Source organism: Camelus bactrianus, chromosome 16, assembly GCF_048773025.1.
Source record: "Camelus bactrianus isolate YW-2024 breed Bactrian camel chromosome 16, ASM4877302v1, whole genome shotgun sequence".
NCBI classification, from domain to species: domain Eukaryota; kingdom Metazoa; phylum Chordata; class Mammalia; order Artiodactyla; family Camelidae; genus Camelus; species Camelus bactrianus.
The window spans coordinates 45,917,425-45,945,139 of NC_133554.1; the positions used below are offsets into that span (position 1 = coordinate 45,917,425).

The 27,715-nt window shown below is 34.5% G+C and overlaps 1 protein-coding gene and 1 pseudogene across 4 annotated transcripts in view; both read left to right on the plus strand.

The window, feature by feature from the left end:
- The window catches only part of TLK2 (tousled like kinase 2), a 100,018-nt gene that overhangs the window by 38,953 nt on the left and 33,350 nt on the right, over positions 1-27,715 (plus strand). For all 4 annotated transcript variants that reach the window (XM_074343444.1, XM_074343445.1, XM_074343443.1 and 1 more), the window contains 5 exons: positions 8,470-8,637; positions 20,269-20,364; positions 21,788-21,880; positions 26,004-26,114; positions 27,247-27,383. In XM_074343444.1, the coding sequence (XP_074199545.1) occupies positions 8,470-8,637; positions 20,269-20,364; positions 21,788-21,880; positions 26,004-26,114; positions 27,247-27,383 (605 nt within the window). The remainder of the gene's footprint in view (positions 1-8,469; positions 8,638-20,268; positions 20,365-21,787; positions 21,881-26,003; positions 26,115-27,246; positions 27,384-27,715) is intronic.
- On the plus strand, positions 20,734-20,888 carry LOC123617155 (U1 spliceosomal RNA; annotated as a pseudogene).

The window sequence follows — 27,715 nt, forward strand, 5'->3', positions numbered from 1 at the left end:
ATTTTGTGTTAATTTGCTTGAGTGCCTTTAGATAATTTGTGGATACCACATAAGAACTCTGTACTTAAGAGTGTTCAAGGGCAGCAGGGGGTCGAGGGATATAGCTCAGTGGTAGAGTACAGCTTGGCATGCATGAGGTCCTGGGTTCAATCCCCAGTACCTCCATAAAAAATAAAGAAATAAATAAAATAAACAAATAAATGAATAAACCTAATTACCTCCCCCACACAAAAAAAAATTTTTTTTTAATTTAAAAAAAAAAGAAGAATGTTCTGTCCACTGATGCCTCAGGTATTGCTGTGGGATCTTAAAGAAAAGGGAGAACAGGAGTTTTCATCCTAAGTGTCTGTTTAGGAAAGTTGCTTTTCTCTGCCTTGGCAGAGTTGGTTAATATTGCTCTTTTCCTAAGTGATTTAATGTTCTATATGGTTACAGTATTTTCAAATACACTTCTTGCCCTTCTCTGTTTCATAAAAACATGCATTCATTGGGTGGTTATAATTATTAAAGGACTTAGGAAAATGTATTCAACTTCAAGATTTTTGCTATTATTTTGTCGTCCTTGCTATGCTTAAAAATGTTAGAAATGTTTGATGTATAGATGTGTTTAGTTAGGTTGAGGTTTGTTAGATAACTTTTGAGGAGGCCCATGTCTTTATTTTTATTAACTTTTAAGCCAATTAAAGTTTTTTACATGTTAAATGAGATTGTAGAATTACCTATTTGGGACACATATGATTTGTAGAATTTTGTTGTCTGTTACTGTTTTCTTCCTGAAAAATATATTTTTTTCATTTGGTTTTTAGTAGTATGACTCCCCCCCTCCCCCCATCTATCATGTGTCCAATTTAAGTCATGTCTTATCTGAAGACAAAAGAGATGTATTCCATGGTCTCTAGATAGTTTTACCAGCTCTGTGAATGGTGGCTGGGCCTCATCAGTATTATGCAAATAAGTATATCTTAGGTGTTAAAATAGGAACCAAACCTTGTTTTCTTTTTCCATTGCACTTAGAACTCTGTGTCCTCCCTAATTAGATTCTGTCCTTCATGGTTATAATCACTGATTTATGTACACCCTTCAGTTCCCTTTCCCCACTCTCTGTCATACTTGCCTGAAAAAAAACCTGGCCCTGGTTAAATCTAATTTTTCACCTTTTCCTTGCCTGTGTCTAAGCAGCTCAGCATGGTTAGAGGAAAATACATATACCCTTGCTGACTGATCACTTTAAGTTCATGACCACTAACCCCATGAACCCTCTAGTTGTCTGCCAGTCCTATTATATTTCCATAGTTTGGTCCCTTTCCTAGGTGAGTATTACATATTTTTATCATTTCTTGCAAGCCTCCAGCAACACTTCCTTTCCGTTTACTATCTCAACTGATGATGGCTTTACTTTTTTATTTTACTGAGAAGATAGGAGCAATCAGAAGAGAACTTTTCACATGCTCCTACCCCATATCTACCAAGCTACTTGCATCATTATCCATATCTGCCTTTTAGGATGAATGAACTTGCCAGGCCTTTACTTGTGCTCTGGTCTCCCTGAAAATTACTTACCCAACTCTACTTGACAGTTCCACTTGTATAACTAAATGGACAGCATAAAAACATCCACAAAGGAACTCTTGCTCCCCTTTCACCAGCAGAACAACAGCAACAACAAACTGCTCTTTCTGCAGTCTGCTCTGTCCTGGTGAATGACAGTTTACTCTGTCCATTTTTTTCAGATCATAACCTCATACGCCATATCTAATCCATGGGTAAATTCTATTTTTTTTTTAATACCCAAATCTAACAACTTTTCTATTCTTTTAGTTCTCTGCATTAATCTCCAGAGTAGTCTCCCTATTTCTCCCTGTGTCTCACCTATTCAAATATAGTAGCCAAAGTGATTCTGTGAAAACATTAAGACAGATCATGGCACCCCTCTGCTCAGAATTGTCCAGTGGCTAGTCCAAACCGTTCTAGGCTTACATGGCCTAGATGCTCCTACATTATCCTTGCCTCCTCATCCACCTGACTCCATCTGCTCTCCCTCCCCCTCGTGCTGTTCCAGCCACAGTGGCCTCCTTGAAGTACCCCGAACACTGTGAAGCACTCTTTTGCTTCAGGGCCTTTGTACTCCCTATTCCCTCTTCCAGGGACAGCATGATTAGCAATCTCTTCATCAGGCTGTTACTCAAAAGTGACCTTATCAGAGAGATCTGTTCTGTCTAATTTCTTTAAATAACAGTCCCTCACACCTTGTAACTCTGTTCCTAATCCTGCTTTAATTCTTAGTTATTACCACCTGACGTAATATATTTAAATTTTGATATGTATTTAAATTTTTTCATTGATTCATATTTATAAATATGGAAGAGTATACATATAAGTCTACAGCTTAATGAATTTTCACAAACTATACCAGAAATCCTCCAGAAACCCCCTTATGCCCCACTACAGTAATAGCCTCCTTCCTGCCATTAGGAATAGCCACCATCTTGACTTCTAACAGCATAGATGAGTTTTTTCTGTTTTTGTACTTTGTATAAAAGGAATTATATAGTATATACTCTTGTGTCTGGCTTCTTTTATTCAACATTACTTTTGTGAGATTCATCCATATTGTGTGTTGTTGTAGATCATCATTGTTACTGGTGTGTGGTATAATTATAATATTTTTATTTAATAACTTACATATTTTAGTTTTTTTAGTTTTTGACTATACAGTTAATCTGTTGCCCATTTTCTCCTACCAGAGTGATAACCCCATGAGAGCAGGAATTTTGTTTTTGTTTATTGCTGGTTCCATCTCTCACAGTACTTAATTACCTAAGGTGTAATTGTTTTAACTACTTCCCCCAGTTGATATGGAAGAGATAATATCTTGTTCAGTTTTCAGGTGGGCACACAGTGGGTGCCCAAGACTGTTCACTGAAAGAGAAGAATGGATAAAGAATTACTTAAGCTTTTTTCCCCCAAGTGATTCTTTTATATTTTTTTGATAAATAGAAAATAGTAGGTAAAACATGAGCCTTTTGATGCAGGAGTTGGTGAACTACAGCCCACAGCTGGCAAGTTAAGAATGATTTTCAGATTTTTTTAAAGAGTTATAGAGAGAAAGGGGAATATGCCACAGAGACGACATATTGCCTAAAAAGCCTAAAATATTTCTGTCTGGCTCATCACAAAAAATGTTTCTGGGAAGTCATTATGCAGTTAACTCCATGTAATCACTGCTTAGCTCAGAAAGTAACATATTTCCAGCACCCTGGAAATCTGTGTGCTCTTCCCTGATCACAGCTACCTCCCTCCACCCTAGAAACAACCACAGTTCTAATTTTTGTGATTATTATTTGCTTTTCCTTATAGTGTGACCATGTATGTATCTCTAGACAAAATAATTTCGTCATTAAGTCAATTTTGTTAATCCTAGTGTTTAAATCTTCTGTATTCTGACTTTTGTCTGTTTGTTCTGTCACTTACTAAGAGTAGGTATATTCATGACTCTCATGATTGTGGGAGTCGTTTGTTTCTTCCTATATTTATATTTTTGCTTTATGTGTTATTAAGTGATTCTCTTCATTTTTTGTGACTTTTTGCTCTAAATGCAGTTTATCTGATACTTAGCATATCTGCACCATTGTATGGTATAAATATTTCCATTTTTATACTATCAACTTTTCATTATTATGTTTTCAGTTATTATATTTTCACTATATGTTTCTGATAAATATATAGTTGAAATTTTTTTCTTTATTCAAAGATCTTTTTTTTAAACTTCCCTGTTTACATTTAATGTACTTATCATTGTATTGAGTTTAAATACACCATCTTTTAGTGTATTTTCTATTTATTCTGCCTGTTACTATTTTTTTAATTTCTTGCTTTCATGGATTGAAAAAAAAACTTACTTCATATTTTACTCCTCCACTAGTAGGTAGGTCCTGTGTGGTATTTCTCTTAGAAATTACCACAGGTATCTTTAATGTGCTGAAGTTTGATGTTAATAGTATCTTTACCCTCCTCCCAGATAAATGATAACCTCAGAATGTTGATTTCGTCTGCTACTGATTAGGTAGTGGTGGTGTATGTTTTTATTTTGCCCTTTTTAACCTCATAAAAAGTTGTTATTATTTTATACTGTCAGTGTTCATTTGGATCTGTTTATATACATACCCCTTCTCTTTGTACTTATTTCCTTTTTGCATATTACACCTTCTACTCTAGGGTCACGTTCTGCTCTCACTAGTCCTTTAGTATGCTTTAGTACAGTATGTATCTGCTGGGGGTTAACTCTCTAGGTTTTTATTTGCTGAAGTAACTATTTTGCTCTTGAAAGAGGTTTTTGCTGTGTATTTTATTTCTAGATTGGCTTTTTTTTTCTTTTAACACAAATGAATATATTATTACCATCTTTTGGTTCCTATTATTACTACTAAGAAAACAGCTTTCATTTACTTGTTACTTCTTTTGAAAGCATCTCCTCCCCTCCTCTCCCACCCCTGCTGCTTTTAACATTTTTGTCTGTGGTGTGCTGCAGTTTTACTATCATGCATCTTTTTATTTCTCTTGCTTGTGATTTGCTGGGCTTTTGGTATCTGAGGGTTGGTGTCTTATACCATTTCTAAATAATTATTTGCCGTTGTCTCTTCAGATACTATCTCAGCCCTGTTCTCTTTTTCTTCCTCCTGTAAAATTTAAATTGTCTCCCTTTATCGCTCTGCCTCTTCTTTTTTTTCTGTTTTCTTTCGGTCTCTGTATGCTCCATTCTGGATAGTTTCTTACCTTTCAGTTCCAAAATTTTCTGTTTTGTTATATCTAATTTGCCCCATCGAATTCTTAATTTTGTTATTTTATGTTCCCTACAGATATTTTCAAGCCTGCTTTTATTTTTTTTAATCTAGCAGACATAGTTGTTTTATAATTTGTATCTGTTAATTCCGGTATTTCAAGTTTTTTGGTTTTTTTTTTTGAATCTTTTCTGCTATTTCTTCTTTTTCCTAGTTATTGCTCAGGGCTCTATTTCTTTTTTGCTTCATTATTTCGACCGCATGCTGCTCATTGTTCTTGAAAAATTATTTGTGAAATTTCTTTGAGATCTAGGATGAAGATATGTTCCTCCAGGGAGAATGTTTGTCTGTTTCTTTCAAGTGCCTAGAGATTCTACCAGTGCAATATTATATTACTACAAACTCCTGAGTTCATGGCTTGTATTTCTTTTGTTTGGTTTGCTTATTTTGTTTGTTTGAACCACCCAGGCAATATTGATACGGATTGTGTTAACATTTCTCAAGAAAAGTGTCCCGTCCCCCCTCCCCCCCCCCCCCCCCCCCCGGGCGCAGAGCTAAGGCATCTCTGTTGCAGTTCCTTGAAGTGGGAGAAATTTTTCTTCTGGATTACATTTTCTGTGAGATTGTAGCCCTTTGGAAGTGCAGCATAAAGTGGGAAGGGTTTCTTACTGAACCCCCTACTCTGGATGGGTTTGCCCTGTGACTGTTCTCTTGACAACATGGTGCCCTGAAAGTGGAAATTCAAAATCTGTAGGTACTCTTAGGGCAAATGTGACTTTGGTGCTTCTTTTACCTTTCTTGTGTTCCTAATTTCCCTTAGATTTTACTGTGACAGATCTCTACTATTTTACCAGCTTTTCTATACTTTTTTCCCGCAACTTTTCTATACTTTTAATATCTTTTTTTGGTCCTGTTTTTATGGTTGTTTTCTAGGGGAGGTTGGTACAAACATTCTAGCCTGCTGTATTAGATATATTTTAAAATCTTTAAGCCCTTGACAAATATTTATTGAATATATAACAATGATTTATTTTACTGTTGCAGCTTCAATGATACATTCTCCCAAGTAGTGAGAATAGTGTGAGTGGGTATCACAGGTGTTCTGGAGCCTGAATTAAACCATTTTATTCAGTGGGGTAGGAGTATTGGTCTTAAGGAGGTAGATTTAAAAAAATATATTCTTTTGTTAGGATCATTTTTATTTTATTTTCTAAAATGAGAATGTTCATTTTCCCTAATAAAAGGGTACATGCTGATTATGAAAGTCTTAATTCAGAAGTGGTAAGATACAAAGTCCTCTCCAGAAGAACTGTTATTAGAGGGTTTAGTGGGCATATATGTTTATATGTATGTTCATACAGTACAGTTCCTCACTTCCATTGTATTAGTTTATTTAACCAATAGCCTCTAAGCATTTTGTATTCTATAAATAATGCTGTAATGAATGTCCTTGTATATACATCTGTGCTGTATGCATTTTTTCCCTTTGGAAAATTTCCAAAGTATAGCTCTTACGTCAAAAAATATGCTCAGTTTAAAATGTCATCACATAATTGTTAGCAGGTTATCAGCAGTTTGAGAGTCCCAGGTTTTACATAACCTTCTAATACTGAATTTTATCATTATAATCTTTGCCAATGAGAAGAATAACCTTGTTTTAACTTGCATTTCTTCATTAGTGATATTAGACATCTTTTCATATGTTTAATTGGCCTTTTGAATGTCTCTTAATGCTTGTTCAGTTCCTTTGCCTATTTATTTAATATAGTATTTGTTTTTTCTTACTGATGAGTAGGAGCACATTATTTATTAAGATTGTTAACTCATTGTCATTTACACTGTAAATACTTTTTGCCTGTTTGTAATTTGTCATTTAACTTTCACCATTCAAAAGTAAAAAAAAAAAAAACTGAAGTCAAATTTATTAATGTTTTTCTTTCATGACTTGCTGGTTTTGTCTTATTCTTAGATGTTCCTATATGGTTTGTATTTTTAATGTCATGTTTAAAAAGTCTTTTCCCACTAGAAAATCATAAAAAGATTTGTTTATATTTTCTTGTAATTTTTATGTATGATATAAGAAGGCAATCTGCTTTTCCTTTTTTTCTAATACAGCAAATATCCTATTATCTTTGTAACAAGTTCCCACTAATTTGAAATGCACTTTAATAAATTATATATCCATATTGTATGGGTCTGTTTCTGAATTTTCTGTGCCACTGCTCAATCTGTCTGCTCTTGTACCAGTATTATACTGATTTAATTAATACTGCTTTGTAGTAAGTTTTAATAGCTAGTCAGGTTTCTCTGATATTCTTTATCAAAAATTATGTGACTAATTTTGATTATTTTTCCAAGTGAACCTCAGAATTAACTTGTGAAAATCCAGAAAAACAATCCCCCAAAAGAGAGCAAGAGAGAACCTAGATGATCACTGCACCACCACAACACTCTCTCTTGCAAAAAACAAAAACAAAAACAACCAGAAAGCCCTAAACATTGGCTTTTTGAGAAATTTGACATGTATAAAATTTGAATTCAGGATCATAGTACTGCTATTTAATTTGGGTAATATTTTATATTCATCAGTGAAGCTATGGTTTTTCTTTGTGTGTAATCTGCATGGTTCTTAAGTTTTCTTCTAAGTATTTTTATGGATATTTTGAATCTGCTTTTTCTTCTGTTACTACATGCTCTGATTATAATCAATTGTTGCTGATACATGGGGAAGTTAATGATTTTTGTATATTTATTTTATATTTGGCTGTCTTACTGAACTCTTATTTGTTATTTTCCAGTTGATTTGTTTGGTTTCCTTTGTGAATAGTTATATCATCCAAAAGTGACACTTTTTAAAATTTTCCAGTGTTTATATTCCTCTTATTTTTTCCTTATGATATTGGCTAAAACTTGTATGATACTGTTGAATGATTGTGATTTTAATGTGTTAATCCCTGTCTAGTTCCTAATTTTAGTGAAAATGTCTCTAGTATTATATATTTTTTTCTGAAAAAATACTAACAAAGTATTAAAAATGGATACTTCCAGTATTTTTTTTTTTAATGTTACCCAACAAGTGCAAATCTTTTTTGGCATCTAAAGGGAAGAATCTTGATTCCTCCCTCCCCCCACGTTAATGAATTACACTAGGAGACAGAATAATGAACCATCCTTACATTTTTATAATAAATCTACATAATTGCAGTGTGTTATTCTTTAGTGTACAATTGAACTTGTTTTACTTGTATTTACTTTAGATTTTCACATGTAGGTATATAGTATGGTAAGAGTAGAATTGAGAGCGAAATAAGCTCTACCTATAAAGTACGGGAGAGATGTCTTAATCTTCATTTACCTGGAGGATAGCAATAACATTTCCTTTGCAGAAATGAGGATATTATGAAGTTGTTTGTTGAACTCTACAAAGTAATTTGCAAATTCAGTGTTATGTAAATATAGAACCATTAAAATGTAATTTTATGGAATTTAAGATATTAACTCAGTTTTATAGATAGGTTACAATCCAGTGATAATGTTATTATGCTTTCCATATTTGCTTTCAGATATATGTGTATATATATTTTTAAATCTTTCTCATATCTAATGCTGTATTTTAATCTGTCACATGTTTTGGCAGCATCAGATTTTCTTTCTCCTGTAATTTCTGTGGTTTTTTTTTAATGTTTTCCAGCGGCGAGTAGAACAGCCCCTCTATGGTTTAGATGGCAGTGCTGCAAAGGAAGTATCGGAGGAGCAGTCTGGTCTGCCAACTCTGATGTCAGTGATGCTAGCAAAACCTCGGCTCGACACAGAGCAGCTGGCACAGAGGGGAGCTGGCCTCTGCTTCACTTTTGTTTCAGTGAGTACTAAGGCTAAGTTCTTGCAGATACTTGTTGCCCTGGGGCTCTGTGGTGAAGTTTGAGTAACTATTTTGGTAGAGAGATGATGATTTCTAACTCTGTGTTACTTCTAAAGGTATGTGCTTTAACTCTCAGACCCTTGGTTCAAGGGGAGAGAGACTGTTCCGTCAGTCTGAGCGTACCATGGGAAGGAAAACACAATCTTAGGTTGCCAAAAAGAAAAAAAATACTGGTCAAATTCCATTACAAGTAAAAATAAAATCTCTGAACTCCAGCCATCACTTATTTAAAGCAGTATTCAGGTCAATAAAATTTTAGTGTGGGGGCAGGCATTCTGTAGCATGCTTACCAGTCATTTCCCCCAGGTGGTATTTGGGCAACCTACACGCTTGCCTTCTTTCACCTCTTCAGAGTGTTGGTACAGTTACTTTTTCCAGGAATTTTTGGCTGCCTGTTGGCTCCTTTCAGCTCATGTCTGTCTTCTTCCTTGAAGAACAAGAATTTGATCATTATAAAAATTTGACCTAATTTTTTATTTTCAAGACTAATGCAGTTTGGCTTAAAAGTTGTTGCATTTCTTGGTTTCTGTGCCCTACCAAGTACCTATTTGTTGCCAAGGATGGTATAAAGCAAGAGAAGTCCCCATTTTTGGGGGCATCATTCAGAGCTAAAAGTCACCATTGATTCAGATTTCTTTCCCTCTTAGTGGTTCATTTTATCCAGTAATAATCTGTTTCTTTTTTATTTGCTTTGTGGGTTCTGAGTCATTAACCCACATGCAATTGTATTTTTAAAAAGGGCTGTAAAATAGTGGTGTCTAAAGGAAAGGAAATAAAAATAACAAAATAATTAGGTAGAGACCATTGTCCATTACTTGGACTCCCTTCGTTCCTTCCTCCCTCCTTCCCTCCTTCCCTCCTTCCCTTCCTCCCTTCCTCCCTTCCTCCCTTCCGTCCCTCGTCCCTCTCTCCCTGCCTCCTTCCCTTCCTTAAAATAACACCCATTCCTCACAGTTCTCTAAGTTTGGGGGTCATCTGAGCAATAGAGGAATAGAGAACTAATATGCATGGCTTTATCCTCTTTTTTTTTTCCCTCACATTCTACAACTAATCTATCAGAAGATCTTACTGTCTCTACTTACATATCCAGAATCTGATCATCTCTCACCATCTCCACTGCCACCATGCTGGCCCATTATCTCTCTGCTTTGCTTATCTATTATTGCTTTCCCTCAAGAAAGGGTAACACAGCTTTTAAAAAATGTACAGATTTTTTTTTAAACATCAAAGGAATGGATAAACTTCTTGTATGAAGACAGTATAAATTTATGCTTGGGTGGCAAAGGAAATAGAACATAAAATGGGAGAATTGACCAGTACAGTATTTTGGGTGGGCCTGATAGCAGTATGGAATAGTTTGTATGAAAATACAGTAGTATTGTTTTAGAGACTTTGTGTAACTATGTATGCGTGTATTTCATTGTGTGACAGGCATACAGTCAAGTACACAGGATTTTAATTAGCAAGAACTCGTTCCCCTAATGCAAGCCTTCCGTAAAAGGTATGGGCGCATGCAGGCTGGTGGCAGGGTGCACGTGAAGGACAGCCACCTGCTCAGTCCTGTCAGCTAGTCCTCAGGCTGTCAGAGGAGTTGCAGGTGCTATGGTCAGATTGTTCTCATGTGAAAGAGTGATGGCAAAGGAGTGAAAGAATGATCATGTCTGAAGAGGAAACATGGAAAAAACCAAAGGCCTCAAAGCTTTGGTGTAGTTCTGTTTCTCTTTGCTTCTCTGCAGTTCCAACCAGGATGTAAACATAGTAATATAAAGAAAGAAAAAAGCAAAAGAGTTAACATTAATATACAACAAATGTTGTTAATTAATAGATAAAGACAAGCAATTTCCTTTAAAAAAATAAAAGGCAAAGACTATGAACAGGCAAAGTTTACTGGTGGAAAAAAAGACAAATGACTAATAACATGAAAAAATGGTTAACTTCAGCCGTAGAGAAATGCAGAATAAAACAAGACAACTTTTTTGACTTATCAAATTGGCAAAGGATTAATAAATTTGTAATTCTCAGTGCAGGTAATAGTTTAGATATACACACAGTTTTATACTGACTAAAACTTGGTACAGTGTATCTCAGTGTTACGTTTATATATCCTTGGGTCCAAAAATTCCATTCCCATAAAACTACACAGATGTTAATTATACTGTTTATAAATTGCAAAAATCTGGAAGCAGTGTCTCTCCACCACTGTTTCAAAGGAACTTAGAAAAGGAAATCTGTGATGACCTGCATGTTGCTAAATCCAATCATCAGTTCTTAGAACTTACTCAGCGTAATTCAGTTGAGTGCTCCCTTCTCCAAGCACTCCCTTCTCCAAGGCTTCTATTCTTTGGTTCTTACTCATTTCCCAGATCTCTAAACATTGCAGTGCCCCAGGGCTCAGTCTTCAGATCTCTTGTCTATCTTCATTCTCTCATTTAGTTTCTTTGTTTCAGTTGTCACCCATATGCAGAGGACTTCCAAATTTGTATCTCCAGCCCAGAGCCCTGCCCTGAATTCTGGACCTAAGTAGTCAGTTGCCTCTAGGAATGGTCTCTATCATATCAATTTTAACATGTCCAAAACTAAATTCTTCATTTTGTTCCCCAACTCCAAATCTCCATTTCTTCCACATCTCACTTATTGTGAACTCTCTCCTAATTGTTTAAAAACCTTGGAGTCGTTCTTGTCTTTAGTCTGTACTCCAATCCCAAATCCCATTAGCAAGCCTTACTAATTTTACTTCCAGAATATGTTCAGAATCCTGTCATTTCCAACCCTCTTTACTACTACCACTAAATCTGGACTATTGTCTCCTATTGAGATAATGGGGGTAGCTGCCTAGCTGGACTCTGCTTTTGCCTCTGTTTTCTTTTAATCTATTCTCAATAGATCAGAGTGATCCCATTTAAACATAAGTCTAGTTTTGCCACTCCCCTACTCAGAAGTTTTTAAAATGGCACATAAGGCCCTGCATGGTCTGTTTCTCACCACGTTGACATCTTTTACTACTATCTGCCTTCCTCACCAGGTTGCATCCACATTGGCTACCTTTCTTCCTCAATACTATACTGTCACCTTTGGGCCTTTGCACTTGCTGTTGTCTTTACCTTAACATTCTTCCTCCAGATTTCAGCATGCCTTGGTCTCTCAATTCTCTTCTCGTCTCTGCTTAAATTTACCCTATTTAGAGCAGCCTACCCTGACTACACTGTATAAAATATCACTCCTTCCTCCCTCTTCCACCATATACACCTTATGTAGCTCCTGTGCCCTACTTTGTTCTTCATCTTAGTCTTACCACCAGCTGGCCTGCTACAATTGACTTCTTTGTCAGACTCCCCAGCCCCACCCTGCCCACCCTCCATTGGAATGTAATCTCCATCAGGTCAAGGACTTTGTTTTGTTCACTTCTTTATCTTCAGTGTCTGAACAGGATCTGCTCTCATAGACACTCAGTGTAATTATATGTCGTATGAATTAATAAAAGCATCTTTCACATAAGGACTAGTTAAATTAAAAAAATATATATATACAATGGAATGCTCTACAGTAGATCAAGTAAGTGAGACAGATATATATATGCTAACAGTGAAAAATCTATGGATAAGTATTGACAAATAAAAACAAGTGGCAGAATATGAGTTTGATCCTTTATATGTTTAGAATCATATTGTTATATAATTTTACATAGTTTAACATAGGAAATTTGATTTTTAAAATTATGGATATGTAATTTTCTAAATTTTAAGAATAATGCATGTACATGGCCCATAAAAAATTGAAGTGATGAAGAGTAAAATTCTTTCCTTTGCATCATTCAGACAGATAACCACTGTTAAGTTTCAGATTTTCTACTGATAACCATTTTAACTTTAAATAATTTATCCCTTATGTAGTCAACTTTTAACTTCAATTTATTTACTCCCCATTGTAAGAGTTGAGTTTAACATACTCATAACGATCACCCAGCTTCCTTTTTCATCTTTCAGTTTTTAATTATTATTACACTGTAAGTGTGTGATATTTATTTTGTTATTTTAACTATAATAGAGTTGTTTCTGCTTAATAAATTATTCTAAAACTTGAAAACACTCCGTGAACATTTACAATATTATGATTGTTTCATTATTAGACATTGTAAAACCAAGTGATTTTATTGGATTCATTGAGAGGAGAAAAAATAGTCCTAGTCACTGAATTAGTTTTAATTGAATGAGGCAGTTCTTCTTGTCAGGATCTACCAGATTTTTTAAAAAAATACGTGATCTGTTATTTCCTTGAAAGCTACATCCTTTTTTTAATTTAAATATAGTTGATTTACAATGTTGTGTTAGTTTCTGATGTAGAGCACAGTGATTCATTCGTACACATACATATTCTTTTTCATAGTCTTCTTCATTGTAGGTTATTACAAGCTATTGAATATAGTTCCTTGTGCTGTACAGTAGAACTGTTTTTTTTATCTATTTTGTGTGTATATTAGTTTGTATCTGCTAATCCCAAACTCCTAATTTGTTCCTCCCCCTCATTGTTTCCCTTTGGTAACCATAAATTTGTTTTCTATGCCTGTGAGTCTGTTTCTGTTTTGTAAATAAGTTAATTTGTGTCACTTTTTAAGATTCCACATATAAGTGATATCATATGATATTTGTCTTTCTCTGTCTGACTTACTTCATGTAGTATGATAATCTATAGTTCCAGCCATGTTGCTGCAAATGGCATTGTTTCATTCTTTTCTACCGCTGAGTAGTATTCCATTGTGTGTGTGTGTGTGTGTGTGTGTGTGTGTGTGTGTGTGTGTGTGTGTGTGTTTGTATACACCTAGACTTCTTTATCCAGTCATCTTTCAGTGGACATTTAGGTTGTTTCCATGTCTTGGCTGTTGTAAATAGTGCTGCTGTGAACATTGGGGTGTGTGTATCTTTTCAAATTAGAGTTTTCTCCGGATATATACCCTGGAGTAGGATTGCTGGATTATGTGGCAATAAAAAAAAAAAAAAAAAAAAAGCAGAACACCTAATTACCTCCTCCACAACAAAATAAATAAATTAAAAAAATTTTTTTAAAGTAGGGAGTAATAGCTATATCAAATAGTGACAAATAGCTTTCTCTTTTTTGATTATCACTATGGCCTCATGAATTTTCATGGATATATACCAGTAAATATAGTCATTCATTTTGGTGCTCAGTTGGTCACAGCTTTATTTATCCCTTTCATCAGTGATGGACATTGGGGTTGTTTCCACTTTCTGGTTATTATGAATAGTATTGCTATGAGTATTCATGTACTGGTTTTAGTATAGGCGTACAATTTTATTTCTTTGGGATATGTACTGAAGAGTGGAATCGCTGGGTTATATGGGAGCTGTTTTTGAGAAACTGCCAAACTGTTTTCCAAAACAGGTGCACCATTTTATGAACCCAGCAGCAGTATGTGAGGGTTTTCCACATCCTTGTCAACACTTACTTGTTTATAGCCATCCTAGTGAATGTGAAATGATACCTCACTGTGATTTTGATTTGCATTTCCTTATACTAATTATACTGAGCATTTTTTTTTGTTTGATTATGTCCATTTGTTTATATTCTTTGGAGAAATAGCTATATAAGTCTTTTGACCATTTTTTAATTGGGCATTTGTCTTTTTATTGTTGAGTTGTAGGAGTTGTATTGTGGATATCAGACCCTTATCAAATATATGATTTACAAATAATTTTCTTCTGTGGGTTGTTGTTTTACTTTCCTGAAGGTGTCTTTTGAAGTATAACAGTTTCGAATTTTGAGTAAGTCCAATTTATCTAGTTTTTCTTTTGTTGCTTTTGCTTTTAGTGTTACACTAAGAAGGCTTTATCTTACATAAGGTCATGAAAATCTACTATTGTACTTTGTTCTAAGTGTCCTTTTAGCTTTTATATTTAGGTCTGTGATCTACTTTGTGTTAATTTTTGTGTATAGTGTGAGGAAGGGGTCCAACTTTATTCTTTTGCATTTGAATATCTAGTTGTCCCAGCACCATATGTTTGAAAAATTGTTCTTTCTCCGTTAAGTTGTCCTGGCACCCTTGTCAAAAATCAGTTGACTGTAAATGTAAGGAGTTTATTTCTGGACCCAGTTCTTCTCCATTGATCTATATACTTGTCCTTATGCCAGTACCACAATTGTCTTAATTACTGCAGCTTTGTAGTAATTAAGTTTTCAAATCAGAAAGTGTGATTCCTCCAACTTTGTTCTTTTTCAAGATTGTTTTGACTGTGGGATCCCTTCCATTTCCATGTAAGTTTTAGGATCAGCTCTTCAGTTTCTGTAAACAGACCAGATAGAATTTATAGCAATTGTGCTGACTCCGTAGATTAATTTGGGGAGTATTGCCCTCTTAAAAATACTGTCTTCTAGTCCATGAATGTATCTTTCCGTTTATTTTAGGTGTCTTTAGTTTCTTTTACTAAGGTTTATAATTTTCAATGTGCAGATTTTGCCCTTGTTTTGTTCAAATTATTTCTAAGAATTTATTTTTTGATGCTATTACAAATAGGTTTCTTAATTTTATTTTCATTGCTCATTGCTAGAGTATAGAAATACAATTAATTTTTATTTATTGATATTGTATCTTGCAGTTTTATTAAGCTTGTGTTTTACTTCTGAAGCTTTTTTATAGGACTTCCTGTATAAAAAATTATGTCATTGATGAATAGAGACAGTTTTACTTTTTTTTCCAATTCGGATGCCTTTTGTTTTATTTTCTTCTAATTCCCCTGCTAGACCCTCTACTACAGTGTTGAATAAAAGTGGTTCAAGTGGACACTCTTGTCTTGTTCCTGATCTCAGGGGGAAAGCATGTGATCTTTTATAGTAAGTATTATGTTAGCTGTATGTTTTTTAGAGATGGCCTTTTTGGGGATTGAGAAAGCTCCTTTCTATTCTGAGTTTGTTGAGTGTATTTATGAAAGGATATTGGATGCTTTTTCTTCATCTGTTGAGATGATCATATGGTATTGTTGTGCTTGAAGTTTATATACTATTTATCTTCTTATGTTGTCATATCATAGGCCCTTTCACTTTTAAAACTTATATTTTTATCTCGGAGAAACTTTTTTTATTGTTCTTTGATTATTTCTTTCCTTTTGTTCTTTTCCTCTGGAAAGCCTTTTGGATAGTTTTGGAACCTCTTGCTGTTCGTGTTTCTTAATTTTTGTGTTTCATTTGACTTTTTAAAATCTTTTCTGGGAGATTTTCTTGACATTGTCTTCCAGATTTTCTGTATTCAGTAACTATTATGTCCATTTTGTTATTTAGCTTATCCGGTTTTTAAAACTTTGATAATCTTATTTTGTCATTTATTTTTCATGTTCTTTGGTGCTTTTTCATTTTCATTTTGACCTTCTCTGAACATTATTTTTAAAGTTGTTTTTATATGAATTGTCTGTTTTCTCTTAGATCAGGTTTCGCTTTCTCATGTTGGATCTTTTCCTTTTGTGCTGTTGGTTTTCCTGAAAATGTGTATTTAGCTTTAGTTGAATGCAGTACTGTTAGGTTGATTTAACATGGTTTGTTGGCATGGATTTTTCCCTGCAGTAGCATAGTATTGCTTCCCAAATAACTCACCATTCGAGGAGTGAGGGGCAGCTTTTATCTCTCTATAAGTATCTGGAAAATTCTAGGCAGAAAGACCAACCCCTCTACAGATGTGGAAATAAAGAGGGCTTAGTTTTGATAGGTAAACAGTTTCACTCTTTGTGGCATATTCCATTTCTTCCTCCATTATGTCAGTTGTGGAAGGCAGGGGTACTGTACTTTGCTTTTTTTCCTCGAGACATAGTATTCACAGCAGGAGCCCTCTCCCTGGACCCACTTACTTTTCATTTTTAAATATTTACATTAAAAAAATTATTCTTATTTAAGAGGTCAGTTAATGTGCATTACCCTTGGGTCAGAAGCAGTCGTATTCAGGACCCTCATTATGCAAAGGGGGAGATCAAGAGGGACCCTATTGGGTTGTATAGATTTTGAATGTCTGATAATTGTCCCATGGGTCCCTCCTGGTTTTTCTGTACACATAAATCTGAGTGTGGAGCTTTGTAGGAGCTCCCTTGAAAAGACCCAGCCTGTTTTACCGCTAATGTTTTCAGCTGTGAATTTCTTTATTTTGCTTTCTCTATCAATCTGATCCCAACTGCTTTTGAATGTTTCTTAAAATTCTCAACTTTTAGAAATTTCTGATTCTTGACTCTTTCTCCTTCGTTTCCTGGTGTTATTTCATTTTAAAACATCTCTGGGAGATCCAGCCTATAATCATGAATTAGAAGCCAGTGTTACTTTTATAATAGGAACAAAGAATACAAACAAAGAAGTCTAGGGAGAATGTTTTATGAAGTAGGGATTGGACTAAATTTACAACTACAGTGGCCTTCTTGACAAGGCCGTCGACTTCTGTTCTCATCTCCCGAGGACATGATTCTATAATCATGGACGTGTTGGGAGACTCTATGCTCTTTTTGTTTTCCAGTGTTGCGTTCCTAGTGTTTAGCACAGTACCAGGCACAGAGGTTCACAATTAATATCAAATGAATAATCAGAATTAGAGCATTTTTTTCTACCATAAATTCACTTATCACAGTAAGTCCTTATATTTTTGTAGTTCTTTTACCTTGTAAAAGTGGTGTTTTCATTTTCACAATGTTTTGCTACCTCCTTACCTGTGTCCCACTTGCTCAGTTAACTTTCTGCATTTTTACTTGTTATTATAGGGCTATTTATATATACATTTTTACAGAAGGCTTTAATTTCAAAACATCCCCCTGAATCACCTTCTAGCACCCTTGGTTTGCTAGGGGAAAACTTAGAAGTGAGCACATGTTTAAAAAAAAAGCATTTAAATAAAGCCCATATACTGAAATCTAGACGTTCATGGAAGAAACTTTTAGTCTGTCATGCGATTCATACTGTCTCTTATTACAAAGGCAGCTCAAACAGTCGTATTTGTTTGGAGACAGGTTTTAGAAGGAGAAGATTGTAAGAGCAATCTGTTGTTAACTGAAGGAGGTAATGCTTGTATCATAGTGCAGTATAATATGTGAGGCTTATAATGATGACCCTTAATCAGTAAGAAAAGTTTAGTCTTGCCACATTGTACAAAGGGTAGAGAACATTTTCAATTTCATTCTCTCCCAGACCTGGCTCTGATCACAGCTCTGCCACTTATAGCCTGTGCGCGTTGTTCAACCTCTTGGAGACTGCTTCCTCATGTCTTACTTCCTTGATCCCCACCTCGGTCTTCTCTCTTCCCCTAGGGTTCTTGTATGGAATGTGAGAACCTGGAATGACCTATCATCTCCCCTTTTTGACTGCTTATTTCCTTCACATCTTAACTCTGATATTACTTTCTCAACAGATTCATCGCCGACTCTCTATAGGTTAGGTTATGTACCCTGTTGTATATGTTCCTGTACCATGTATCCTAATTATAAGTTTGCATGTATTATATGATTGTTTATTTAAGTTTCTTTCAACAGGTATTTATTGAGTGCTTAATATGTCTTCTCTTGGACTGTAAGCTTTATTAAGGCAGAGAAATGACTGGGTCTGGGTTTTGCTTCTGTTTTTCTTGGCCACTGTGTTCCCAGCAACTAATGTAATGCTTAGGCTTAGGGAGTTATCAGTGAGTACTTGTTGAATGAATAAATGAAAATGAAGATGATAATACTGTACCTTACAAAGCTCTTGGGAGCCTTCAGTGTATGAAGTGCTTAGCTTGCTTGTGTCCTGGCCATGACAGCACCTGTAATGTTTGCTGATGTGGGGCAGTCAGTCTGCTGTGGTCATTGAGAACAGTTATTGTGGACACCGATGACCCTTGATTCTTGTTCCCCCACCTCCAGGACCTCACATAGATGCTTAATATTTCTGATTTGCATTTTCTTTATCTATAAATGGAAATAGTAACAACTACCTTGTAGAGTCCTACTTTGTAAGGATTACATGGGATTTTGACAGTTAGCATTTTGACAGTAATTGCCTGATAGGTAGTGGTAATACATTGTTTTAATGTTAATAAACAAGAAAATAATTAAAGGAATATATAGAAAATATCAGAAAAAAATTACATGTGTGGAAACACTGCAATTTCTGATGAGATAATAGTTCTGTATTTACATTACCCCTTAATCCCCAGAATATTCAATATTTTCTAATTATGTCTGTGATGGGTTATATTGTGTTAGGTGCAATTTTGTTTTTAAAAGAATTTTCTGGAGTACAGATCTTCTTCGACTTACAATGGGGGTAGGTCCTGATAAACCCATCATAAGTTGAGAATACCACTCATAAGTCAAAATGCATTTAATACACCTAATCTGCCAAACATCATAGCTTACCTTAGCCTACCTTAAATGTGCTCAGAACACTTAACACTAGCGTACAGTTTGGCAAAATCACCTAATGCAAATCCTGTTTTATAATACAGTGTTGGATCTCATGTGATTTACTGAATACTGTACTGAAAGTAAAAACCAACATGATTGGGTACAGAATGGTTGTCTGGCTACAAAATGGCTGTAGGTGTATTGATTGTTACCCTCAATGTTGTATGGCTGACTGGGAGCTGTGGATTGCTGCTGCTGCCTAGCATCACTAGAGAGTACTGTACTGCCTGTTGCTAACCCAGGAAAAGATCAAAATTCAAAATCTGAAAGACCATTTCTACTGAATATGTATTGCTTTCACACCATTGTAAAGTTGAAAAATCAAGTGGAACCATTGTTAAGTCAGAGACCATCTGTATAATGATTGCATGTTCTTGAATAGTTGAATTATATTAAATCCTAAACTTTATACATCTAAAAATGCCTTGGAATGCCCCATCATTTATGTGTAAAAGTCACTGTCAGCAAGTGACAGTATTGGAAATCAGCCTGGATTTTTGGACCACTGTGTATTCATGATAATATTTGCAGATTTAAGACACTATTCTGAATAGTAGTTCATAGTCCTTACCTGGAGTCACAAGCATCCCCTGTGCTCTAGATGCTTCACCAGCCTTTCCAGACGAAAGCATATTAAAATACAGTTGACCCTTGAACAACGTGGGTTTGGACTAACTGCTCAGGTCCACTTATATGTGAATTTTTTTTCAATAAATACATACTACAGTATCATAGCATCCAAGATTGGCTGAATCCTTGGATGCAGAACCATGGATATGGAGGGCCACTTGTAAAGTTATGTGTGGATTTTCTACTGCATTGCGAGGGGTGATAGGCACTCCAAACCCATAGTTGGTTCAAGTGTCAAATGTATAAGTGAAAAGGACATTTACATATTTAATAATTTATACATTTTAAAAACTCATTTATAAGCATTTGGTAGTTTAAACTAGTTATAGAAACATGGTCCAAGCCTCCATGTCTAGCCCTTACTTCTCATTTGAATTGTTTCTACTTTCACTTTGGCTATTTGACCCTGACTTCTGACTTTTATCCGTAAGTGTTTGTTTTATATAGAGTTCATTGTTTGCATGCATACAAATGTTTGTGGAGAAAGATGCAAAATTTTCTTGTGATTGGTGGTACACCTTTATTACAGGCTCAGCAAAACAGTCCCTCATCTACGGGATCTGGCAACACAGAGCATTCCTGCAGCTCCCAAAAACAGATCTCCATCCAGCACAGACAGACCCAGGTAGGTCAGTGATTGATAAACAGAGGAGGAAGAGAACTGCTTAGGAATAATTGCTAATAACTACATATAAAATCTTTGAGTCCCCTCTTTGTCTTCCATTAATTTCTCTGACTTCACCTCATTATTTGTGTGTATCATATCCAGAACGTGCATTATGAATATTTAAAGTCTTTTTAAAGGTGCCCTTAACTTAGCTTTTTGAGGTGTTTCTTTACCTTTCTGGTGTATTGCAGCAGCAGTGCTTATATTATGCTGCAGCATGGTGTTCAGGAAAGAACATTTGCTTTGGAGACCTCTAGGCCTAGATTCAAATTCTAGCTTTGCAACGTACACTTTATCTTTTTTGAGCCTCAGTTTTCTTCAAGCTCTATAAAACATGGTTGACGTGGTCACAGAGGTGGTTTTCCCAGGGCAAGCCTTATCCATTGTACTCTGGATGTGCTGACCCCTGTGATTTCCCCAAATGTGGGAAACTTGACTGCATAATTTGTGGTGGTGAGGGACTGTGTTTGCGCTCTCCCCTGTAAAAACAAACAAACAAACAAACAGAAAACCATGGTTGATTCTTACTATCTCAGACAGTGTGTACAAAATGCTTGTAGGGACAGTGCTTATGATGGGCTTCAGTGAATTTTATGAAATAAAGAAGTACTTAATTTATTCCTTGTACCTACTCATTTGACAGGACCTAGCTAAACTTTTTTAATGTCTGACACACCAATATAATTCCTCCTTAAACAGTCTTCAGAAACTTTAATTTAGGGGATGTTGTGAACATTGAAAGATAATATCTGAAAAGGATAGTGGGTGTGTCTTCTATTTTGTAGTATTGGGCTAGCCAAATAATATACTGGGTTTTCTTGAAGCCTGTTGATATTGTGTTGCCTTGAAGACAGGATGCTTGGCAATCTAGGATAACTTCTTAAGTCTAAAACTAAACTTAGAGCTCAACTTCTTAAGTCTCAAATCCTCAGGAGTAGATTTTAATTTTATTTGAATTAAATTGCTTTTGAACAGTTAAACAGACTTAAGATAGTTGAGCATTCATCTCTCCCCTTCTGATTGTTCTTTGTTTCCACTAGGTGGCGTGTTTGTTCTTTAGAGATTTGGATCATGTCTCCTCTGATGGCCTTCTATTCAGAGTTAGTTTCATTTCTGGAGTAGTATGTTTCTGTATTGTTCAGTGCACTGTAGTTTGAGAATCCATATTTTTGATTCCTCAGTTAACATAGTTCTGAAGCACAGGTGTAGCAGAACATAATGCTTAAAGAATGGGATGATGAAAGCAGGTTTAATTTCTTGAGCCATGTGATTCCAGGCTATTTGTGCTATTAAGTGCTTTTTTTTTACAGAAAAGTAATGAGAAAAATGTGATGACATGTAATATTTTGAGACTAATCCTAAATTTGTTTTCTCTTTATAGTCTGACCTCACAATAGAAAAAATATCTGCACTAGAAAACAATAAGAATTCTGACTTAGAGAAGAAGGAAGGAAGAATAGATGATTTGTTAAGAGTAAGTATTAAAATGTGGTAAGAGAAGGGGAGGGTATAGCTCAAATGGTAGAGCGCATGCTTAGCATACACGATGTCCTGAGTTCAATTCCCAGTACCTCCATCAAAAACAAACAAAAAAACTAATAATAAATAAATAAATAAATAAATAGACCTAATGACTCCCCCAAAATGTGGTAAGAGACTTTATAATAAACACTGATTGATTTTATATATATCTGAATTATGTGCATACCATAGAGATAATTACTATAGCCAAATAACAAAGTTAAATAATACACATTTGGATATCTTCCTTTAGTCTGAAGGAATCTGAGTAAGAACCAGGATCACACCTATATTCTAAGCACTATCTTTAACTTGAAATTTTTTTTTGGTAATTTAATTTTATTTAAAATTAAAAAAAAATTTTTACAATTTTTAAGGGTAACTTTCCATTTATAGATAGTACAGAATATTGGCTATATTCTCCGTGTTGTATAAATTGGATATCTTAATGAGGAAATTTTAATATTTAAATGTATACTGGAGAAATATATCTGTGGAATATTGTATCTCATTTGGAACTGTGAGAATAGGTATAAAATGTTGTTTTCCCATTTCAGAGAAACTTTTTTTTAATATTCTTGAGTTTTAAAAACTATTTCACAAGTACTTTTTAGCTCTGATTTTGCATTTTGTATGTTTTATAACCTATTCATCTGAAGTTTTTTGTGCTTATAAGAGATATGTTAAAAATAGCTAATCTGGAATTAAAAATATACCCCTAGAAAATATACCATGATATTTTAAAATTAATTTTTTAATATACAATTTGCCATATTGACTGACCTATTATTTTTAAATGTTTTAAAATTTTTATTTATTTATTTTTGGGGAAAGGTAATTAGGTTTATTTATTTATTTTAATAGAAGTACTGGGATTTGAACCCAGGACATCATGCTTGCTAAGTGTACATTCTACCACTGAGCTATACCCTCCCCCTTAACTGACCTATTTAAAAAATGTTTTAAAATGTTTATTGTTTTCTTATTGTAACAGCAACGTATGCTGTTTGTAATTCATTTAGAGAATACTAGAAAATATGACACCCATAATTCCATTTAACTGAATAAAGAATTCTGTTCAATAATAAAGAATATCACTGTATTTTTTATTATCTCCTCTGTAAAAATTTTTACCTATATTCTTTAAATTATCAAAATATAGTATTAAATAGTATACTTGACTCACTCCTATGTAAAACTTGGAGTTTAGCATTGATCTAACCGTAAGCCTGGTCTTTATGAGTAAAATATGATGTTTTAAAATACCTTATAAAGAATAATTCTTACATTTACAGGCAGCTTTAAGACCAAATTTGCAATAATTAGTTACACAGCTTTGTTGAATGGTTTCACAGCTCATTGTTAGTGCTGTTCTTTTAATCACAGTTTTTGTATTCTTTATCTCTTGATTGACTGGAATATATTTTTAAGTAATTATTTTTCAAGGATATATCATTGTTACATTTTTTGTGACCTTGTAGAGCTGAATTTTCTTTCTCTTGCCTTCCTGTATAAAAGATAGCACTGTGTGTGAGAGTTTTATGTGATAACCTCTTGGCCATCTCTTCTCACCTTCTTAATATAACATGCACTCACTCCTTTAAAATTTTTCTAGCATTTAATCTTTCAGAGAAGGCCATGGTCATCTGTTTTCTGTGATAACTATTAACCACCCTTACCCCCCAACCTCCACCCCCATCTTTATTCCTGTTTTTCAAAAAGATTTGCAGGGTACATCTACATAGCTCTATTTTTATTCTTGAAATGCATAGTTATGCTTAATTTTTGCCTTTTTCTGTCTTATGTTGGCCTCTTCCTTGGTTTCTAGCTTGGATCTCTGATCTCTCTTATTCCTGTCATTTTATGTCTCGTTTAATATGATTACCCTTCTCTTCTGAGTCTCATTAAGTTTTAATTTTGTCTTCCATGTATTTCCTGCAGCTCCTGTGAATTTTATTATTTACATTTTTATTTACCTGTTTTTTTCCCCTTACCTAATGCACTTTCTTATCTCATTCTGTACATTCTTTATGGGTTTTGGCTTCTATTTCATGGATACCATGTCTTTGCATTTTATGGAATTGTTCTTTCTTATGGAAAATGTTCTTTTGAATTCTGTAGGGAGATCATTTTCACTGTTCTCAAGCTGATGTTCCTTTTCCTATTCAGATATATTTTTCCTTAGGCCTGTTTTTTAAATTTGTTTGTTTGTTTGCATTTTCCATCTTTCAATAAGGAGATCCATGTTTAGACTCAGTACCTACTTCCATCTTTCATTGTTAGCACATATACTTGCTTGGGATTGCTCTTACTCCTGCTTTTGTTCATTTGGGTGCTGGTTGACTTGCCAAGATTTATAATTAGATACTGTGGGTTTAAAAAGCTCCTAACCCAACTCCAGTATTGGCATATTTTTGTCCAGAGTAGTCTGCTAGACTGAAAAGGGATCATGGACTTGTCTTCTTCCTTCATCACCTCACTTTCATAAGATTGAGAAGCTGGAGTATATGAAAAACTAATCCTAACTTAGTACTCTTCTTCTGGGTTAAAAAAAAAAGTCTGCTTTCATCTTCCAGGAAGCAAGTGTGTTCCCTTTACTCACCACTACTCCCTTGTTTCTGAAGATTGTAGTCTTTCTTTGGAAAGCAGTGCCAGTGGAGTGGATATGTCAAAAAAGAAGACACAAAAGGACATCTGCCATTTTTTCAAGTTGAACTAGAGCTTGTGTTTCTGATCTGGAGGGACAGGGGGAATGACCTCTGCTGTTCATAGCTTTTTTCAGGCAGGCATGGACCATTCATTGAGTTTTTCCATGTTAGTGAGATGTTGGGTAATGCTGCATCAGAAGCTGCTAGCCAGGTGCTGTTTTAAACCTGAACACAAAATTGTTAGTGTTAGTAACCAAATTTAGAGTTCCTAAGATTTTAAATGAGCTGCCAGAGATTGATTATAGATTTCAAGGGAATGCTAATCTTCCAAAGGTAGATTGAATTTCACAGAAACATTACTAATTTTTGGCTTGCAGAGTTTTAAGTATGAATTAGTCACATTTATCCAAATATGCTTGTACTTTGCCTTTGGTAACGTCCATAGAACTCTCGGACTCTATTAGAAGAACTAATAGAAATTGTGTTTATGAGGAGAGTAGAAATGTGGGGGTGGAAGCTGTTGTACGCTGGTCACTTTGAAATGAAAGCTGAAAAGTCTCAAAAATTGAGTGTGCTGTAATATCTTCCATTTGTGCTTTTTACTGTTTCAGGAATACATGTATCATGTAATTGGGAAATACTAGCTTTTTTCCATAATTCAAGCAAGTTATTATAAAATATTATTTATTTGCTAAAAGAGTAGATATCTTTTGTTTAATGCAAGAACAAATTCAGGAGTTGCAAGTCAAAATTGACCTTGGGTTAGTGGTTCTTTCCTTCTCTGTTATTGTAGGAGGCTTGAATTTTTCAAAGTATTTAGCCCATCCTTCTGACCACAGCTAAATTAACTGTGTATTTACATTCTGGTGTTCTTGAACCAAGACCTTGTATTCAACTTGTTTGTTAGTTCTGTCTTATGTGGGCATGGGTGTGCCTAGCTTCTCTGGTAAGAAATATTTATGTAAATCCATGTCTCTTTTTCTTTGGAAACAAGAACAGAAAAACAAAGACCAGTTTTAAAATAAAGAACATTTTTTTTTAAATTCTGTAATTTTTTGGTAAGTTCTTAATCACCCTTTGTATGAATTTTAAACATCTCATTCATTATGTTTTTTATTTCATGACAGTTTAAGCATATGTGATATACTAAATTCACCTGTAACTGGCTTTTGGGAGGAGTAAAATATGATCAGTAGGAAAACATGCCACTTCTAGTAACAGAATTCATCTTTAATAAATGATAAGTTTATTAAAAATCAAGGAGTGAAGTATTTACCTTCTTTTTTAAAAAGACAGTTACTCTTACCTCTTGGCACCTTAGTTTTTCTTTTAATTGAACAACAGAAATGATTTTCCGACTTTGTAAACTGCTTTTGTATTAATCTGGCTTCCTTGGAGCTAATTAAAAAGTTTTTTTTTCCATTGAAGGCCAACTGTGATTTGAGACGGCAGATTGATGAACAGCAAAAGATGCTAGAGAAATACAAAGAACGATTAAATCGATGTGTGACAATGAGCAAGAAACTCCTTATAGAAAAAGTAAGTGACTAATGGTGGCCTGAACTGTATCCCAGGATGCTTAGTGTGTGTCATTGTTGTGGCTTCTTACTCTTTACCTTAGATGAACATACTTCAGAGTAGTACTTTTGCTTCTTAAGAAAAGACATCTTGGGGGAGGGTATAGCTCAAGTGGTAGAATGCGTGCTTAGCATGCATGAGGTCCTGGGTTCAAGCCCTAGTACCTCCTCTAAAAAATCAATAAACTTAGTTATCCCCCCCCAAATAACTAATTCAATAATAAATAAAAAATAAAAAATAAAAAAAAAAGAAAAGACGTCTAATGATATGACAATTAGAATTCTTTCTTACATGGACATTGAACCAAGCATTCAGAGTGATAATTTTGGGTTTGTTTTCTGATTGTGCGTCGCTTTGAGTGTGATGTTGCTTGGACAAGCGCAGCTTGTCTTAGTTGAGAATGTTCAGGGTATTGCTCTCCTAAATTCTTACATTCATCCTATTAATTAAAGTGCATATCTTGTTACTATTACAAACATTTTATTTCCATTTCTGAGATGGTGTTTGGAGTAACATATATATAATAATGTGATAGTTAAGTTGGCATATACTTTCATATGAATACTTTAATTGGATGATGTTTCCTTTATTATAGTTAATGATTAGTTGCAACTTAGTAACTGTTTCTTGGAAGTTTTTTTAAAAAATGACATTCCCCAGTACTTATTTATCTCTTAGTGAAGGTTTTAAGATGGCAGTACTTTTTAATGAAATCATTACAAGCTAGAAGTTTGAGACAGACTAGTGGTTTCTTTTGCTGAAATATTTGAAATGCTGTTAAAAAGACAGGCAACAGTGATAAAAGTGAAGTAAGTTATTTTATTGCTGTCAAAGATACTGAGGAGAATTTTGCTTCATCTCTTAATCTTAATTTTATAGAAAGGAAACCACTTTTTTCCATTTTTATGACAGAAGTAATAAAGTATGTGTTAATACAGAATATTCATTTAAAATTTTAGGTTACTTCCTAAAGTCGATGTAGATTTAGCCAGTTGTACTAAACTTTGAATAGTGTAGTAGAAAAAAAATAAACATAATGCTGTATCTGAGTTCTCATAGAACAATAAAATTATTTTCTATTTGTCCCTCTAAGTCAAAACAAGAGAAGATGGCATGTAGAGATAAAAGCATGCAAGATCGCTTGAGGTTGGGCCACTTTACCACTGTCCGACACGGGGCCTCGTTCACTGAACAGTGGACAGACGGTTATGCTTTCCAGAACCTTATAAAGTAAGTGAAATGTAATGATTAAATTGAGAATTGAAAAGTTGGTTTGGATTTTTACAAAAGTTTTTGTAATTGTAATCATTAATAATCTTAGTACTGGTAGTCATCTTTTCATTCAGTTTTTGTCACCATGTGTGTAAAGAAATACAGGGAATGAGTTGAAGTCCTAGGAAAAAATGACACAAGTAACAGAGGATAGAAAACAAGTTGCACCTTGAAGCTTAAAAGGTTCAAAATTGGCAAAACTAAGGAAGAAAAATCTGGAGCTTGACTCAGTATCCTTTTCATTATGTAATGGATTTTCATGAAGAATCAGCTGAGCATTTATTCTGGGC